The sequence below is a fragment of the Balaenoptera acutorostrata genome, chromosome 5 (assembly GCF_949987535.1).
Source record: "Balaenoptera acutorostrata chromosome 5, mBalAcu1.1, whole genome shotgun sequence".
In the NCBI taxonomy this organism is placed as follows: Eukaryota; Metazoa; Chordata; class Mammalia; order Artiodactyla; family Balaenopteridae; genus Balaenoptera; species Balaenoptera acutorostrata.
In genome coordinates this window covers 143,300,705-143,318,711 of record NC_080068.1, presented here as the reverse complement: position 1 = coordinate 143,318,711, position 18,007 = coordinate 143,300,705, and the positions used below count along the sequence as shown (strand labels likewise).

At 68.2% G+C, this 18,007-nt stretch overlaps 1 protein-coding gene across 8 annotated transcripts; it reads left to right on the top strand.

Moving 5' to 3' along the window:
* Positions 1-673: 673 nt before the first annotated feature.
* Positions 674-16,328, top strand: FGFR3 (fibroblast growth factor receptor 3). Of its 8 annotated transcripts, none has more exons than XM_057546561.1 (18): positions 674-837; positions 1,204-1,414; positions 6,858-7,124; positions 7,284-7,337; positions 8,977-9,146; positions 9,230-9,353; positions 9,430-9,620; positions 11,259-11,403; positions 11,849-12,039; positions 12,391-12,536; positions 12,885-13,006; positions 13,083-13,193; positions 13,267-13,457; positions 13,539-13,661; positions 13,741-13,811; positions 14,022-14,159; positions 14,321-14,426; positions 14,583-16,328. In XM_057546561.1, exons 2-18 carry the CDS (start codon positions 1,303-1,305, stop codon positions 14,727-14,729), a joined length of 2,409 nt encoding a protein of 802 aa, XP_057402544.1. In that variant the 5' UTR covers positions 674-837; positions 1,204-1,302; the 3' UTR covers positions 14,730-16,328. The 8 variants fall into 8 exon arrangements, with proteins under 8 accessions (XP_057402544.1, XP_057402542.1, XP_057402540.1 ...); XM_057546559.1 differs by having other exon boundaries at positions 12,388-12,536; XM_057546557.1 differs by lacking the exon at positions 11,259-11,403 and adding an exon at positions 10,427-10,577.
* The last annotated feature ends 1,679 nt before the right edge of the window (positions 16,329-18,007 follow it).

Sequence of the window (18,007 nt, the reverse complement as noted above, 5' to 3'; positions counted from 1 at the left end):
TGGGGGTAAGTGAGCCTCTCTGGCGAGGCACTCACGCAGCTGAGCTCCGCGTGTGCAACAGGCGCTTAATAAACGCAGGGGCGAGCCCGCAGCTCCCGGAGTCCCCTAGCGTTTCAACCCCAGGCGGGCAGGCAGAAGTGTCCTTCGTCCCCAGGCCTTCTGTGCTGCTCACGCCTCCGGGCTCAGCCTGTGCAGCTCCTTCTCTGTGAAGCCTCCCTGACACGTTTCACCCACAGAGACCACCCCTCTCTACACCGCCCCCTCCCTCCCAGCCTTCAGGGCCTGAGCCCCTGGTGGGCGGCCGGGTGCTAACCGGGACTGCGCGCTGTGCAAATAGAAGCCTGCGCTCGGGCTCTCTGTGCGCCCGCCCCGCGCGGGGCCGCCCTCAGCGCCGGGCCCAGCAGTGCGACGGGGGGCCTCGCCACGGAGCCGGGCTCCCACGCCCTCCGAGACCTCCGGGCGCCCCCGTCCCGCCCCACCCCCTCTAATCCCCTCCGCGGGCAGAGGCGAGGCAAGCCGCGGCCCCGCCCCCGGACCGCCCCAGGGGAGGGGCGTGTCCCCGCGCCCGAACGGGCCAGAGCGGGCGTGGCCGGGGCGGGGCGGGGCGGGCGCAGGCCGGCCCCCACTGGCTGCCGCGCGCCGGGCAGCCCGGGCTCAGTGCGCGGTGGCGGCGGCGGCGGCGGCGCGGGCAGCTGGCGCCGCGCGGTCCAGCTCGGCCGGGCGCACGGACGCACCGCCGAGCTGACGGCCGGAGGGACGGGGTGCAGGCGCTGGGCCGGCGGGCAGCGAGCGCGAGCCAGAGCCGCGCTCAGTGAGTCGGGCGCCCGCGGCTGCCAGGTCGGTGCGTGGGGACCCGGCGGGCGCGAGGGGTCCAGGCGGGCGCGCGGCAGGTCCAGAGCGCGCGGCGGGCTCGGATCCCGAGCGGTCTCTGTGGCGGGGCCCGGCCGGGGCGCGGGCTTCCAGCTCTGGAAAGTTTGCAGCCGCCGCCGCCGCCGCCCTGGGAGGGCTCTGCAGCAGCCAGGGAGGGAAGGGGGAGGGAGGGACCGCGGCGGGGAGGCGGCGGCCGGCGCCAGGCGGCCCGGGAGCCCTGGGCGGCGGCGGGCGGGGCGGACGGGGATCGGAGGGGCCGGGGCGCAGGAGCCCTGCCACCGCCGCCTCCGCCCCTGCGCGCCCGAGTAACGAGTTGCCTGCCTCCTCCAACAGACTCCCGAGTGGCGCCCTCCCGCCGGTGCCAGAACCGGGCCATGGGGGGCAGCATGCTGGCGCGCGCCGCCTGAGGACGTCGTAACACCCGCCCCAGTTATGGGCGCCCCGGCTTGCGCCCTCGCGTTCTTTGTGGCCGTGGCAGTCGTGATGACCGGCGCCGTCTCCGGGTCCCCGGGCATGGAGCAGCGCGTCGTGCGGAGCGCAGCAGGTACGGAAGGACCCGACGGGTACTGGGGAGGGGCATGGGGTCCCGGCAGGCAGAAGCGTCGGGGCCGGGGAACGGGCGCCTGGGTGGGTGTGGGGCGCCGGAGATCTGAGTGGGCCCCAGGGCTTGCTCTGGGCTGGCATAGCGGGGCCAGCGTCCGGGTTTCTGCCGCCCTCCCTCCCCGGGGATCGGGGCCAGAGCTGGCGCGGCAGTTTGTGGGGCGCCTGGAGCCGCAGGGCTGCCACCCAAGTGCGAGGCTGCGGCGGCGAGCCGGGCACCGCGGTGGAGTCCGCAACCCCCGCCCCCAGCGGTTCCCCAGTGGGGCGCAGCGTGCGCCCGGGCGCTGTCGGGAGGGCTCGGGGACTGCGTTTCCACGATTCCCATTGTTCCGCGGGTTCTGCGCTGACGGACAGTTTCTGCTGTTGGTGCCTCTCCCCCAACCCCCTTCGGGCCCCAGTTCATGGCCAGCTTCAGCCAAAGCGAGAGGTTGGACTTTGGAGGGAGGGTATGAGAGTGCGTCAGCCCGGGGCCGGGCCCCAGCCCCTCAGTGGCCTGCATGACCAGGTGACACCTAGTGCCTCCGTTTCCCCCCACCCAGCTCTCATGCCCTGTGAGTTAAGATGACTGCCCCCAGGGGTGCGCACCGAACGCCAGGCGGGGGCCGGGAGGTGAGAGGGCGGATGTCCGAGCAATGTGGAGCCGCGGAACCCCGCTGGCGGTCAAGGTCCAGCGGGACGTCGAGGGTCTGCGAGGAGGGCCCGTAGAGCCTGGGCAGGGGCGGGGCGGGAGCGCGTCTTGGCACCGGGCCCTGCCCCGCACACGCGCAGGGCCCTCGAGGTGCAGCGCGCGCTGCCCCCCGCTGCGCCCGGCCGAGCGCTTCGGGTGCCCACGCCCCGCACACGCGCCGCCAGGCTACCGGCGGCGGCCGGGCAGAGAGGGGAGGCCGGGTAGGAGACCGTAGGGAGCCCGCCCCCTGGAGACCGCCAACTCCGGGGTGCTGGCGAGGACCGGCGCGGGCGAGGGGGCTGCGCGCACCCCTGTCCCCAGCCCGGCGGCCGCGCGGAGGGAGGCCTTCGCCCGGTGAGCTCACGCCCCACCCGGGCGAGACCCGAACAGCCGCTCCTTTGTACCTCGGCGCGGCCACAGACCGCGCATTGATGGCGGCCGGGCCTCGCGGGGAGGTGTGAGTCGAGCGGCTGCGGGCGCGCAGTGCCAGGGAGGCGGCGGCCGCGGGCCGGACGGAGGCAGATGGCGGCCCGCCCCTCCCTGCGTCCCCCGCGCCCCTTCCTCCGGCGGCGGCTGCGGCCTCCCGGAACAATGTCATTTTTTTATGAATGAAAGTGGGCCCGGCGCTTGAATGTGCGTGTCATTCAGCGGCGTGACAGAGGCCGTCGGGAGGTCAGGGCGCGCTTTTAGCGCTTGCTAGGGCGGCCCCCGCTTCCAGGGGCGCAGAATAGGCGGCCGCGGGGGGAGCCCCGAATTAGCATTCGCATTCAGATAAAGATATTACTCCCTACGGCCGGGGAATGTCAACTAGCCCCGGGGGAGGGGGCGGTGGGCGGAGCTCCAGACCTCCCGGACCCCCTGCGGCGCGGAGGTGGGGCAGTGGCCCCCTCCTTCCCCGCCTCGGGGAACTGGCAGCGCCCCCACCAGATGCGGGCCTGGGGTAGAGCGTCCTGAAGACCCCCCCAGGGGCTGGGGTGCCCGCGCACCGGGGCCCCTGTCCCCGCAGTAAAGTTGGTTGAAACAGGTAGTTAGTTGATAGGTCAATAAACCTAATCCGGTTCCTGAAGGAGCTGGGCCACCGGCCAGGCAGTAAAAATACAAAGGCCTCGTGAAATTTACAAAAGTCCCAGCCTGGCACTTTCCTGGGGAACATAAATTACGGAGCCGGAGCTGGCAGGGGTCACGGACACTAGGGAAGGTGTCTGCTGCTGGACGGCCCTGGCCACCCCAGGCCCCGCCAGGGCAGCCTCCGTCTCCACAGGAAGCCACTGGCGGGGGCCCCTACCAGGCAGGAAGGTTGATGGGGACCCACCCAGCCAGGAGGGGTCTCTGGGGGGGGTGCAGGGCACTTCCCAGGAAGGCACTGGCTGCACCCTCCCCCACCTGCTCCTCATCAGGGCTGGACTTTGAGCCCCACGGGCCTCTGGGTGGTTCATTAACCTGGGCTGAGCCTGAGGCTGGACTTCTGGGCTCTGAGCCCCTGCACTGAGCCAAGGATGCCCCCGCCCCCCCAGGCCCTCGCCCCCCCCAGGCCCTCAAGTCCCACTTGGGGCCCTATCTGGGGCCTGGTGCGCCCCATTTTACAGTTGAACCTAGAGAGGAGCTAGGGGTCTCCTTGAGGAGGTAGGCCGGGCATCTGCTCAGGCACCGGTTTGGGGCAGCGGGTGGCCAGGCCGGCCTGAGTGATTTACAAGTGAATGAACGGTGAGGAGCCTCTTCAGGCTGGGGGACCGGGGTTGGGGGGGTGCTCCCTGACCCCAGGCCCTGCTGGGCCCCAGGCTGCTGGCTGCCCACCCTGGTTCTGGTTGCTTTCCTGCAGCCTCAGTTTCCTCGCCTGTGCAGGATAACAGAAGGGTTGTGGAGGATTAGGCTGGATAATCCTGTAAGTCCTCATTAGCCCGCCAGGCCTCCGGATCCCACCCCTTTCTTTTTCTCACTTTGTTACGAAACTTTTCATATTGTTTCCGGGTGGAGAGGTGACTGGGGAGGCGGGAAGGCCATGACTTCAGGGTCCGTTTGGGGCGCCCCTCCCGGCTACTTAAAGCATGTACCTGGCATCAGAGAGCTTCACGCACATCCAGAACCAGAGGGCTTTGCTCTTCCTCTGTCGTCAGCTCCAGGCGGCTCCTTTGAATTGGGTCTGGATTTGATGCTTGTTCCCTGGGGTCTCCTCCAGGCCCCTCTCATGGAGGGTGGCCCGACCGCTGCACACCCCACATGCATTGAGTGGGTCTCAACTGTAGTGACCCCAAACGGGGAGCGAGTTTCCCCCAGCAGGGATCACGGCCCTCCGGAGCAGACTGGCTCCTCTCCGGCTGCGGCCTGGTGGACATCAATCCTGGGGTGTAGCCCCGGGGCGGGGGGGGGGGCTCGCGCCCCCTATTTTCACCGGCTCCAGTGCTTTAACTGCTTCTGGTGGCCCCCCTGGCCCGCCAGTGGGGAAAACTGAGTCACGGGGCCCGTGAGTGGCAGAGTCCCTGGGGGACGTGCCCGAAGGCCCAGCTTGGCCCCTCCAGGACACAGTACCCCTTGGCGGCCCCCTCACCGAGCTCAGGCCTTTGGCGGGGGTGCAGGCTGGAACAGGTGCTGTGGGACCCACAGGGGCGGACATTCCGCCTCTGCCCACCCCCACACGGCACGTGGGCACCCACCGTGGCACAGAGGACATTTGTCTTCCGACGTGTGTGGCCCCAATGCCTGTGTGGGTGTGGACGGGCCCCCTTTTGTTGATCAAGAAAGCCTCCTTCCTGAGGCCATTGTGGTGGGAGCTGAGTAGCCCACAGCATGTGCCCTCACCGCCCCCTAGGCAGAGTGCCCCCTCGGGCCCTGCCCATCACTCTGTGTCCCCCCGCCTGATGCCACCGCCGCCCCCTCCTTGGCGTTGCCTGGTCTCCCCCGGGTCCTCTGTGGCGCAGAGTGGATTGGATCTGCAGGAAGTGGAGGTGCTACTGCCGTCCGTGCCCTGGTCCGGAGGTCCCTGGCCTCTACGGCCACCTAGTGGGGCAGGGTGCTGGGCAGGTCAGGGGCCGGCCCTCGGCAGAGTGCAGGGCCCTCTGCGCCCCAACACCGGCCAGTGGCTGCTGGCCCCGGGGGCCGCGCTGGGTCCTCCCAGCCCCCTGCTGGACCAGGTTGAAGCGAATACTTGTGTGGATGGCTTGACCTGCCTTCGCCACCCAGACCAAACCGGAACCAACCACTGTTGCCCTTGGGCCGGGGCCTGGGGCTGAGGAGGCCACAGCCAGCCTGTTCTCGGCCTTCTGGGGGGCCTCAGCCGGCTCCCGGCACTGGGTGGTCCCCACATAACACCGTGGCCAGGACTGGGGGTCTGGAAGTCAGGCCAGGAGCCCCCTGACTGTGGGGACCCTGGGGATGCAGACCCCATGGGCACTTCAGGGACCCTTCTGGTGGGCGCCGAGCTTGTGGAACCTCCTGAGGTGGGGGGCAGAATGGGGTCCGTCTCAGGAGCCAGGGACTGGCGTGGCCAGAATGGGCAGCTGGGCCCTCGAATCTAGGCCGTGCGTCGGCAGAATGACAAGTAACGGTGTGACCAACCCAGCTGGGTCTGCGTGGTGGGACCACCCACCCCTGTCCCGGGCCCAAAGCCCAGGCTGCCTGCCTGCGCCCTGCATTGTCTGGCTCTGGCAGGGAGACCTGGGGGGCTGGTCAGCCCCTGGGTCTCAGGCCTTGTTGGCCCCTTGGGATCTGGGCAGCCACTGGTCAGGGGAGGGGCGCAGGGGCCACAGTGGACATCCACCCTCGGCAAGGACCCTCCACCCCAACTTCTCGGCACCTGCGGGGAGAGGTGGGCCGGGCCTCCTCAGCCTGGCCTGACGGTCCCTGCTCTGGCCTCTCCGCCAGCCGAGTCTGCAGTCTTCCTCCCCTCGCCTGTGTCCTCATCTGTAAGATGAGGGGTCCTAGGTCCCCTCACCCCACTGGCCTGTGAGGCCCCACTGGCCAGAACTGGTACCATGTCTGTATTTCTAGTCTCTTTCTGGGTATATGTTCTCTCTAATTTACTGTTGAGGCGTAGTCTGAGTTGGGGTTCAGGCTGTTCACGCCCCTGAGAGCCCCCACTCCGGGCTGGCCTTGCCTGCGTCAGCATGGAGCTGTTCTGAAAGGCTGGGGGGTGTTGTCTGACTGCGGCGCTCCCTTCTGGTGCTGGGCAGGTCCCGAACTGGTTTTGAAGCCAAGACGAGGGGTGGGGGGCACCAAGTGGGAACCCCCTCCGGGGATGAATTGTCTTGTCACTACCCCGGTCATTCCCACCTCTGAGCCTCTGTTTTAGCGAGGTCGGCCAAACACAGCACGCCCACCTCCTGCTTTGCTGCTGCCCGTGAGGTCGGAGCGGATGTTGCATTTCTAAATCACTGAAAAGAATCAAAGGAAAACTGAACACTCTGACGTTGGAGTGTTCCGTGTCCCCAGACAGTGCCGGACTGGAGCGGCCCCTCCGGTTTCCTCGCGTGTCCTCTACGTAAGCGCCACCACGGCAGGGTCGTCCTCGGGACGGAGACCTGTTGGCACTCCGAACAGTGCCCGCGCCCTGGCCCTGTGGGACGGTCGGCAGGACCACGGGCTCTTCCCTCCCCTGGGGCCACCTCAGCCCGCCCCCAGGCCCCAGACGGCCCCCGGCGCATGCGGTGCCGCAGTGCGGGGTGCGGAGCGCCCGGCGCCCCTGGTTTGGGGAGCGCCGCCTCATGGGCCCCCATCTTGCCCGCAGAGGTCCCGGGCCCTGAGCCTGGCCAGCAGGAGCTGGTCTTTGGCAGCGGGGACACCGTGGAGCTGAGCTGCCACTTGCCCGCGGGGGCTCCCTCAGGGCCCACGGTCTGGGTGAAGGACGGCGTGGCGCTGGCGCCCTCAGACCGCATCCTGGTGGGGCCGCAGCGGCTGCAGGTGCTCAACGCCTCCCATGAGGACGCCGGGGCCTACAGCTGCCGCCAGCGCCTCTCCCAGAGCGTCCTGTGCCGCTTCACCGTGCGCGTGCCAGGTAGGGCCTGCTGGGGCCCGCGACACTCCCGAGCAGCACCGTGCCCTAGGGTCCTGGTGGTCACGGGCAGAGGAGGCCCCCGGGAGGCGCCGTCGGAGTGGGGGGCACCTGCCTGCTTGCAGGGCCACCTCCCACATTTCCCTCTCGCCTGCGCTACAGATGCTCCGTCCTCGGGAGACGATGAAGATGGGGAGGACGAGGCTGAAGACACAGGTGAGACCGGGTTCCAGGCACGCAGGGCTGCCCGGGGCTGGGGACCGACCTCCCACCTGGGGCCCTGCTCACCAGGCAGGGGAGAGACCGAGGTCTGGGGGCCACCTCCGTGGGGTCCCCTTAGCGTGGGGTGGCGGCGATGCGTGCCCAGCTCTGGGCTCCGGGTGGCAGGTGACGGGTGGGATGGGGCACCGTGCTGTGGGGAGGGGACCGGGGCCCGGGACTCCAGGAGCAGCCGGGGGGCCGGTGTGGCCGGGGCTGGGGGAGTGAGGCTGGTGGGCGAGGTGGCCCGTCCCACGTGTGACTGAGACAGGGTAGGCGGCAGCGGACAGAGGGGTTAGGGCCAGTGGGGGGCGACAGAGACAGTGCGGGTGGGAGAGGAGGGTGGCGCTGAGCACCAGGGACAGCAGGTCCGGGCGTATTCACTGTGAAGGGGCTGCCGGCGGTGCTTTCCGGTGACAGGCTGAGGGTGACAGCGCCCAGGTACTTAGGCCTGGAACCGTGAGCAGGGTGGGCTTTGCCCAGCGGGAGGGGCCGGTTCGGGGAGGTGGCATCTGGTTTTGGAGGAGCTGAGTTTGAGATGCCCCGAGATGCGGGACGGGGGTGAGGGCCCCGGCGGGTGCCCCGCCACCTCCCGCCTGTCCCCTGCGTGTCCCACTCACTCTGGCCGTCCCAGGCAGGGCGTTGGTGTTCTTCTTCCGGAGTGGGCTCAGGGACACTGAGCAGGGTTGCTGGCAGAGCTGCCTTCCTGAAGGCCTCGCGGTCTACAGCCCCAGGGACCAGCCCCTCCCTGCCGGGCTCCCTGGGCCACCCTGGGGTCTCTGACACCGCCCCCCGGAGCTCTCCCCGGCGCCTGCCCACACTGCTCCCCACCTGGGCTTCAGCACCCTCTCGGAGATGGCTGCATGGTCGCGGGGAAGGGCTCCCTCCCTCCTGGGGACACCCACCCAGCCTCCCCGTGGCGAGAATGCAGCCTCACCCCAGCCCCAAGGGAGAAAAGCCAGTTGGGCTGTGAGGGTGGGGGTGGGGCGGTCCTGGAAAACAGGATGGGACTGGAGCGGCCCCTCCCGTTTCCTCGCGTGTCCTCTACGTAAGCGCCAGACACCCTGTCACCGCGTCCCCACCTGGTGCCCAGGGTGCGGAGGGTGGTCCGGGGTCTCCCATATTCTAGCGGCTCCTGGCCGGTCTCAAGGCTCCGGGTTCTGCGGGTGGCTGGGTCTTGCCTCCTGGTAAGCTCCCTCCCAAGGCCTGGCCCTGCCCGTGCATCCAGCCGGGCTTCCTAACCCGGCGTGACCTAGTCTCTCTGCGGGCTGCGTCTCCCCTCTGGTGGGCCTGCCTGGGTGGGTGGGTGCTCCCCTGGGAGGACACCTTTGCGTCGTGAAGGCTCCTGGGCCGTGGTGTGGCGCACGGGGCCCTCTCGGCTGGAGCAGGCGCTTGAGGGAAGTGGACGGAAGGGAGGGGACCTGGCTTTCGAATGCCGGGAGGTGGCACTGAGGCCACCGAAGGCTTGTGCGGCCCAGGCAGGGGTCTTCAAAAGGCCGACGTTTCCTACACAGGAGGGGAGACTGAGGCTGGAGCGGGGCAGGCAGGCCGCTACTCCCGCCCTGGTCACAGCCTTCCTGGGCCCCTCTGCCAGCAGGCGCCCCTTACTGGACGCGGCCCGAGCGGATGGATAAGAAGCTGCTGGCGGTGCCGGCTGCCAACACGGTTCGCTTCCGCTGCCCAGCCGCCGGCAACCCCACCCCGTCCATCTCCTGGCTGAAGAACGGCAAGGAGTTCCGAGGCGAGCACCGCATCGGGGGCATCAAGGTGGGCCCGGCGGGGGGCGCTGGGGCCTCGGCACCGGCCCGCAGGGCACAGCCCGCCGTCCGCTCACCCGTGTCCACCTGCAGCTGCGGCACCAGCAGTGGAGCCTGGTCATGGAGAGCGTGGTGCCTTCGGACCGCGGCAACTACACGTGCGTCGTGGAGAACAAGTTCGGCAGCATCCGGCAGACGTACACCCTGGACGTGCTGGGTGAGGCCCGGGCTGGCGGGTGCGGGCGGCGAGCAGGCGCGGGTCAGGCAGCCTCTGAGCGCCCCCTGCCCCGCAGAGCGCTCGCCGCACCGGCCCATCCTGCAGGCGGGGCTGCCCGCCAACCAGACGGCGGTGCTGGGCAGCGACGTGGAATTCCACTGCAAGGTGTACAGCGACGCGCAGCCCCACATCCAGTGGCTCAAGCACGTGGAGGTGAACGGCAGCAAAGTGGGGCCCGACGGCACGCCCTACGTCACAGTGCTCAAGGTGGGCCCCGCCGCTGGCTGGGTGGGGCAGGCGGGCTTGGGGCGGGGGGGCTCCTTGCAGGTGAGCCGTCAGGACTGGCCCCGCGGGGGCCCCCTTCGCCGGGGACAGGGAGGGCATCCCAGGCAGGAGGCCTGTCGTGTTTAAGGGACGGGGGTCGGGGCACAGGCTTTAGACCTGCGGGGAGAAGCAGTGGGGGGTCGGCTCGGGAGGTGGGGCCCAGCCCAGCACGCCAGGACCTACAGTGAGTCCTGTGTCCTTGCGCCCTTGTCTGCCTTCAGACGGCCACCCGCCCACCTCTCTGGGCCCTCAGGGCAGGACCGCCTGAGCTTTGTTCCCACGGCCCCGGGGGTGGGGGCCCCCCGAGTTGGGGTGATTGCGACACTTGCAGCCCAAAGAGAAACATCTGTTTAGAGACGAGATGGGCCTGCGGGGCGGGAGCAGGAGTCCAGACCAGCCGTGGGGTGGTGCCGGGTGCTCTCGGCCCAGCGGTGTCGCAGCCGGGTCCCCGCGGTGGGCAGCTCGAGTGCCCTGGGAGGGCCTCTCTGAGCGCCACCAGCCAGGGCTGCGAGCCGGGCTGTTGGGGTGGATGAGGGGAAGGCGCATCCGCTGAGACGACAGCCGCCGCTGTGAGGTGCCTGCAAGCCGCCTCCAGGCAGCCTTCCTAGCCGGCACAGCCTAGTCCGCCCATCTGTTCCTTGGGGGTCTCAGCGCCTCAGAGCCTGGGGTCTAGACGGGCCCGCGCCTGCGCGGCCATTTCCATGCCCGGCGGGGCTTCCGCGCCTGAGCCGGGTCTCTTGTCCCTGCAGTCGTGGATCAGTGAGAGTGCGGAGGCTGACGTGCGCCTCCGCCTGGCCAATGTGTCCGAGCGCGACGGGGGCGAGTACCTCTGTCGAGCCTCCAATTTCATAGGCGTGGCTGAGAAGGCCTTTTGGCTGCGTGTTCGCGGGCCCCAAGCAGGTAACAACTCTGTCCCACGCCTGCCTGGCACGCCGAGCTCCAGCTCCGACGCCCTGGCCCTGCGCCCACCTGCACGCCCCGCCGCTCGTGCCCCGTCCCCGGCTCACACCCTGCTCCTGGCGTGGCCACATCTGCGCCGCCTCTGCACCGCCGCCCCTCTGGCCTCCGCCGAGACCGCCTGCTTTGAGCCCCGTGGCCTGTGCTGACCCGCCTGCACCCCCGCGCGCACCCCGCCGCCCCCCGCCCCGCCCCGCCCCAGAGGCCCTCACCGCCGAGGCCGGGCCCTGAGAGCCCGCCTTGCACTGCCCTCGCTCTCTCGCTCTCTCTCCATCTCTCTCTCTCTCTGGCCCCGGCTCCCGCTGCTGCTCGCTTCCTGCCCGTCTCTCTGTCGCTTGCCCGCCCGCCCGCCTGCCCCCTCCTGGTGCGCGCTAACCCCTCCTGCTGTGCTGCCGGTCGCACGCCTGGCTCACCTGGGACAGAGGACTTGCCGGTGGAGGGACTGGCTTCGGGCTCGGTGTGGACGCACGAGGCAGAGGGCCCTCGGCCGCCGTGGCCGTGGCCGTGGTGGCGGTGGCGGCGTTTTCCTTGCAGCCTGGCTGGATCGTCGTCGCGTGGACTCTGGCTGTGGTGCCCGCGGGAGGTGCTGGCGCTCTCCTATCGCGCTCTGTTCTCTCTTTGTAGACGGCGGGCGCTAACACCACCGACAAGGAGCTAGAGGTTCTGTCCTTGCGCAATGTCACCTTTGAGGACGCGGGGGAGTACACGTGTCTGGCGGGCAATTCTATCGGGTTTTCCCATCACTCTGCGTGGCTGGTGGTGCTGCCAGGTACCAGCTCCTGCTGCTGTCGCTCTGCACCTGTCCTCTCGGGGCTGCAGCCCGGGACACGCCAACGCCACCAGGGACAGGCAGGGGACCGCCGAGCCCTCGAGCCAGGCCCTGTGCCTGGTATGGGGACAGAGCCCACACGGCCCTGTCTTGGCCCAGAGGGCCTCCCTCGAGTGCCCCATCCCAACGGGGTCCCCAGCAGCCGATATGGTGGCTTTGGTGTCTCCCGGGTGGCGGGTGAGGGTGCCGCTGGCTCCGCTGGGCTCTTTCTGTCCTGGGTCTGCCCCTCCTGGCCCAGGCGTTTCTGGCTGCTGGACCTTCAACGAGTAGGCCCTTCAGGCCTCAGCACCCGCGTCGGGGGAGCTGAGCCCCCGGCCCGGCCCAGGGCGGCCCGCGGGGGCTCCGGAGAGGCTGGGCCAGGCCCCCAACGCCCGTGTCTTTGCAGCTGAGGAGGAGCTGGTGGAGGCTGGTGAGGCTGGCAGTGTGTACGCAGGTGTCCTCAGCTACGGGGTGGGCTTCCTCCTCTTCATCCTGGTGGTGGCCGCTGTGACCCTCTGCCGCCTGCGCAGCCCCCCCAAGAAGGGCCTGGGCTCGCCCGCCGTGCACAAGGTCTCCCGCTTCCCGCTCAAGCGACAGGTAACAGAAAGTAGATACCAGGTTCCGAGCCGCCCGTGCCCCTGCCCCGGCCTCCCAGGCTCCCACGCTCAGTCCCCTTCCTAGTGTCGGGGCCTGGGGCCTGGGGCCTGCCCGGGGACAGCCCCTCTGCTGTGGGGGGCTCCGAGCCCGCCCTGGTCTCCGTGGTCACCGCACAGAGCCAGGTCACTCTGGGCGCAGAACATTTTAGAAGTCTTCGCTCAGTGCTGCACAAGAGTCAGGCAGCCACCCCGGGCCCGGCCTCGGCCTACGGTCCGAGGGGGCCGCACCCTCGCCCCCGCGCCCCGGTTGTGCGGCCCCATGGCACCAACCTGCCCCTGCTGACCCAAGCAGGTGTCCTTGGAGTCCAGCTCGTCCATGAGCTCCAACACGCCGCTGGTGCGGATCGCCCGGCTGTCCTCGGGGGAGGGCCCTGCGCTGGCCAACGTCTCTGAGCTCGAGCTGCCCGCCGACCCCAAGTGGGAGCTGTCCCGGGCCCGGTCAGTGGTGTGCGAAGGCCTGGGGCCCTGACCCGGTGGGGGGGGGGCGCACACACGGTGGGGGCCCAGTGGCGGGGAGGGGCCCCACTCAGACCCGGCTGCATTCATATGGGAATCAGGTAGGCCACTGCCGGAGATGGGGCTGGGGTGCGGCGGGGAAGACCCACCCCTGGAAAAGTGCTCTCACCGGCCCAGAGGCCGGGGGGCAAGGTCCTCCACCAGCACGAGCAGGGTCGCCGGGGTGAGGGTGGCGGGCTTCCTGGAGGTGGTGGCACTGCACCTCAGGCTGCCTGGGACAGGGCCTGGAGCGGGCGGGCGTGCTCATCGCTTCTCTGCTTTTGCCGCCAGGCTGACTCTGGGCAAGCCTCTCGGGGAGGGCTGCTTCGGCCAGGTGGTCATGGCAGAGGCCATCGGCATCGACAAGGACCGGGCTGCCAAGCCCGTCACGGTGGCGGTGAAGATGCTGAAAGGTGAGGGAGGGACGTGGTGAGGGGAGCCTGGGCCAGGCTGGGCGGCCCTGCCTGACGAAACTCCCTCCCCGCCCAGATGACGCCACAGACAAGGACCTGTCGGACCTGGTGTCCGAGATGGAGATGATGAAGATGATCGGGAAGCATAAGAACATCATCAACCTGCTTGGCGCCTGCACGCAGGGCGGTGGGTGCTGGGCCCGCGGCGGGCGGCGGGCGACCCCCGGGCGCAGCGCCCTCTGAGACCCCGGTGCTCGCAGGGCCCCTGTACGTGCTGGTGGAGTACGCGGCCAAGGGCAACCTGCGGGAGTACCTGCGGGCACGGCGGCCCCCGGGCACGGACTACTCCTTCGACACTTGCCGGCTGCCCGAGGAGCAGCTCACCTTCAAGGACCTGGTTTCCTGCGCCTACCAGGTGGCACGGGGCATGGAGTACCTCGCCTCGCAGAAGGTGAGCACCGGCGGGGCCGGGCGGGCGGGGGGTGGGGGGAGCGGCCGGTGGCGACCGCCTCAAGCCCGGTCCTGTCCCCAGTGCATCCACAGGGACCTGGCCGCCCGCAACGTGCTGGTGACCGAGGACAACGTGATGAAGATCGCGGACTTCGGCCTGGCCCGCGACGTGCACAACCTCGACTACTACAAAAAGACCACCAATGTGAGCCCGGCCCGGGGAGGGTGGGGGACTTGAGCCGGGAGGGCGCCTGGCAGTCAACAAGCCCCCTTCCTCCTCCCAGGGCCGCCTGCCCGTGAAGTGGATGGCGCCCGAGGCCTTGTTTGACCGCGTCTACACCCACCAGAGTGACGTGTATGTGGCCCCCAGACCCGGGCGGGGGTGGGGTGGGGAGCCGGGCGGGGCACAGGCCACACCAGGGCAGGGGCCGGGGAGCTGTGGGGCAGCGCCGGCACCGTCGGTAGCCCCCTGCACCCCACTGGGGTCTGTTCTGGGGCTTCCGCGTGCACGGGGGCCTGCGGGCGGCAGGGTGGGCTGACGGTGCCGCGCCCCCGCCGCCCACAGCTGGTCCTTCGGGGTCCTGCTCTGGGAGATCTTCACGCTGGGGGGCTCGCCGTACCCCGGCATCCCCGTGGAGGAGCTCTTCAAGCTGCTGAAGGAAGGCCACCGCATGGACAAGCCAGCCAACTGCACGCACGACCTGTGAGTGTGCGCACCCGCCTGTCACCTCCGGACCCAGCTGGGCCCCCACTGAGCCCCGCCCCGGGCAGGGGGAGGGCCGGCCTCGAGGCTGTTCCCAAGGGAGGGGGACTGGCGCCGGGGCGCGGGGCGCAGGGCAGGGCCCACCTGAGTGCCGCCCCCAGGTACATGATCATGCGCGAGTGCTGGCACGCCGTGCCCTCCCAGAGGCCCACCTTCAAGCAGCTGGTGGAAGACCTGGACCGCGTGCTCACCGTCACATCCACCGACGTGAGTGTGGGCCCCGCTGACCCCCCGCCCTTTCCCCCTCCCCTCCCCCCTCCCCCCTCCCCCCTCCCCCCTCCCCCCGGCCTGGACGGCTCGGGCGTTGGAGTTGGAGGTGGCGTAGCGCTGACCGCACCCCGCCCCCCCCCGGCCCGCCCACAGGAGTACCTGGACCTGTCGGTGCCCTTCGAGCAGTACTCGCCGGGCGGCCAGGACACCCCCAGCTCTGGCTCCTCAGGAGACGACTCCGTGTTTGCCCATGACCTGCTGCCCCCCGCCCCACCAGGCAGCGGGGGCTCGCGGACGTGAAGGGCCGCGGCCTGCGGGCCAAGCCCCCATCAACGTGAGAGCGGACCCCAGCCCGCCGTGCTGCCGCTGGTGTGCCGTGACCAACGGGTCTCACCGGCCTGGGCTCAAGACCTGGAACGTGTGGACAGATGGACAGACAACTTCCACGTGTGTGCGTGTGCACACGTGTGTGCTCTGGGGTCCCCGGCGTGCCCGCCCTGCTGTACGGTGACCTCCTGGCCACCTGGGCCGGCAGCACTGGTGGACCGGACGTAGAATGTAAGGGGCTCCTCCCGTGGGGCTCCTCAGGGCGGGGATCCGGGCCCCTCCCCAGGCTCCCGGGACCCCCGCTGCCACCCCACAGGGAGCATCGGGGCGGGCCGGGCTCCGGTGTCCAGAGTGGGCTGAGGCCCCCCCTCCAAGTGCCCAAGCTGAGCCTACAGGGAAGCCCCCGTGTGGCACCCCTCCCACCCAAGTGGCACCTTGCGCCTGGGGTGAGTGTTAGCAGCTCCCCACCTCCAGGCCTCCCCACTTCCCACCCTGCCCCTCAGAGACTGAAATTACGGGTACCTGAAGGCGGGAGCCTTTAACTTCTATCCGAAAGGTTTATTCCAGAAATGAGTGTACATTTATATAAATAGATGCTGTGTATATGATATACACATACATATATATATAAATATCTATATGGAAGAAGGAAGGCTGGTACAACTGAGGCACGGGACCCTGAGGGTGCAGGGGCGGGGGTGCCCTAGTCGGAGGAGGCCCCCTGGGGCGCTCGCTGTTGAGACACACGCAAAAACCCGCAGAGGTTAGAGGGGCTTTTCTGGCACCGCAGTTTTGTTTTAAAAATTGTTCCTGGACCTGTATGTTTGTAAAGCTATTTATCGACCCCCAGAGCCCGTGTCCCCATCTCTCCCCAGGCTCCTAGTGTTCAGCCAGCTGCACGGCAGAGGTTTAAGTTTTAACTTATTAACGGTGGTTTATGCTTTGTTTAGGGGCATTGCTGAGGGTGTGTCCAGCCCACACCCCAAGGCCAGAGCCAGCCCCATGGCACCCTAAAGGGTCGTTAATAGTTTGAGATGATTCCGTGAGGATATTTTATTTCCTTTGGCCTTCTTTTGCAGGAGAAGTAGATTTCTATAGGATTTTTCTTTAGGAGATTTATTTTTTTAGACGTCAAAGCAAGCTGGTATTTTCATACAGGTTCTTCTAATTGCCATGTGTTCCAGGCGGGGAGGCAGTTTCGGGAGGGGGGGGGGCCAGCCCTGCATGCAGGTTCAGATGTTATTAGATGTTACAAGTTTATATATATCTATATATATAATTTATTGAGTTTTTACAAGATATATTTGCTGTAGATTTAACACTTCTTACTCAATGCTTCTAGACTTTTGTAGCCCGGACTGCTACCTTTCAAAGCTTGGGAGAGAAAGCCACAAATTCAGTTTTGTTACTTTTTGTACTGTTAATGGCCCTGAGTTTGGGCGGCTATTCTCTGCTTGTCAGTAGGCTCAGGGTGGTCTCTGTTCTCAGGGCCCCCAGCCTTGTGGGGGCCAAAGGTGTTGGCCCAAACCAGCAGACGTGCTTTCCAAAAAATAAACAGACAACTGGTTCAGATCCATGCTTTCTTGTCTCCTGTTCTGGAGTCCTGGGCAGCTCCCGGGTGCTCACTGCCCACCTGAGACAAGTCCTGTCATCTGTCCCCCGAGGAGGGAGGGGTCACTAGTTGCTGCTGGAGCAACAGCTGCAGGGGTGGGGGCCCCAGACTAGACTGGCTGCCTGGGTCTTGCGCTCTCCAAGGCTTTCCAGCCCAGGTCTTTGGCTCAGAGAGGCAGAGCTAAGGTGAAGGTGATCCGGTGTGCCCAGCTGCACGGGGGCCCGACGCTGGCAGGGCGGAACCTCAGGGTCACCAGTGGTCTTCACTGCCTTGGTCGGGGGTCTCCAAGGGCAGGGAATGCAGGTGATGTGTTTGTGGGAGGGGGCAATGGGGAAATACTCTGGGCCTGCCCATCCCCCATCTGCCCCCAGCTCGTGGAGTTCAGGGGCCCTGAGGGTCACGTCCAGGTACCTGTTGCTGGTTCCAAGGCCTCCCTCTCCTCACCCTGCCCCCTGGTATCTGCCTACCCTGTCAGCTGGGGAGGGGGACGTTTCTAGGTGGGTCCCCCCATGGAGCCCCATGTAAACAAAGCCCTCACCTGGCGCCCTGATTCAACAGTCTGCACTCCTGGCCACACTCCTGCTCCTGGCTGGCTTCCCACCCCCTCCCAGGCCTGCCACCCGCCTTGGGCCCCACCATTGCCCCCTGCACTCCGCCGCCGCCACTCCTTCAACTTTGGGCAGGTGCTGCGTGCTGACACTCGGCTCGTTGGGGTGCTGAGGACCCAGCGACAGCATCTGGGCCCGTCTACTGCACAGTCCACAGCCTGAGGGAGAGGGAAGACAGAGCAGGGCACCCACCCAGCAGTGGTGGGAGTAAGTCTGGGAAGGCTTCGTGGAGGAGGCAGTGGTGCCCAGGCCAAGTGGGGGACTAGGGTGGATGCAGGGACAGGTGGCTATGCAGACTCACGTCCTCCCTGGGACCCAGCGCTGCCCAGGGCTGGCTGTCCGTCCCCCGCTAGCCCCTGCTTTGCCACCTGGTGCCTCTCCCTCAGTCCCTCGTGCCTCACGGTCTTGAGGGACTATCCAGCCTCTGGACGGTGTGAACTTTTACTCTGGCTTCTAAGAAACTCGCTCCCCTTATTGCTGTGTCCAACTCACCTTCCAACTGAGGGGGTTTCTGGGGCCTCTTTCTGGAGAGCAGGAGGGGTTGCTAGGGGCTTGGTTCTGGATAACGATGCCGCCCAATACCTGACCCCACTCGGGAAAGCGCTCCCGGCCCCCAAGCCCCTCCAGCCTGCCAGAGACCCCGTGTTTGTGTCCATGCGGCGATAGTGACGGGGAGGGCAAGGAGGCCAGCGAAGGCCAGAGCCTGGAGGGAGGCCAAGGCCGGGAGGCAGGGAGGCGGCGAGGCGGGCGCAGTGCGGGCGTGGTGCGGGGCCCTCTAGCGCCGGCCAGGCCGAGTCCCAGCTCTGCCCTCGGCCTCTCTCCTGCCTGGACCCAGCTGGGCTCCGGGTGCGCGCTCTGGACACTGAGGGGACTGGCTGCAGGCGAGGCGCGGCTTTCTGGGACACCGGACGGAGACCCGGGGCGGGGCGCTGGCCGGAGAGGGACGGGCCCAGGTGGGCAGGTTGGGGCGCCCAACAAGGGAGCTGCTCAGTCCTCCCCCGGAACCTCCCCGCCCCTCACCCGCCCGGCCC

Excerpts from the sequence above, each read along its gene's own strand:
- FGFR3 (XM_057546553.1), top strand. The coding sequence starts at position 1,303 with ATGGGCGCCCCGGCTTGCGCCCTCGCGTTCTTTGTGGCCGTGGCAGTC. Across the intron at positions 7,125-7,283 it reads CTTCACCGTGCGCGTGCCAG|ATGCTCCGTCCTCGGGAGAC; the intron begins GTAGGGCCTGCT and ends CCTGCGCTACAG. Across the intron at positions 13,662-13,740 it reads ACTACAAAAAGACCACCAAT|GGCCGCCTGCCCGTGAAGTG; the intron begins GTGAGCCCGGCC and ends TCCTCCTCCCAG.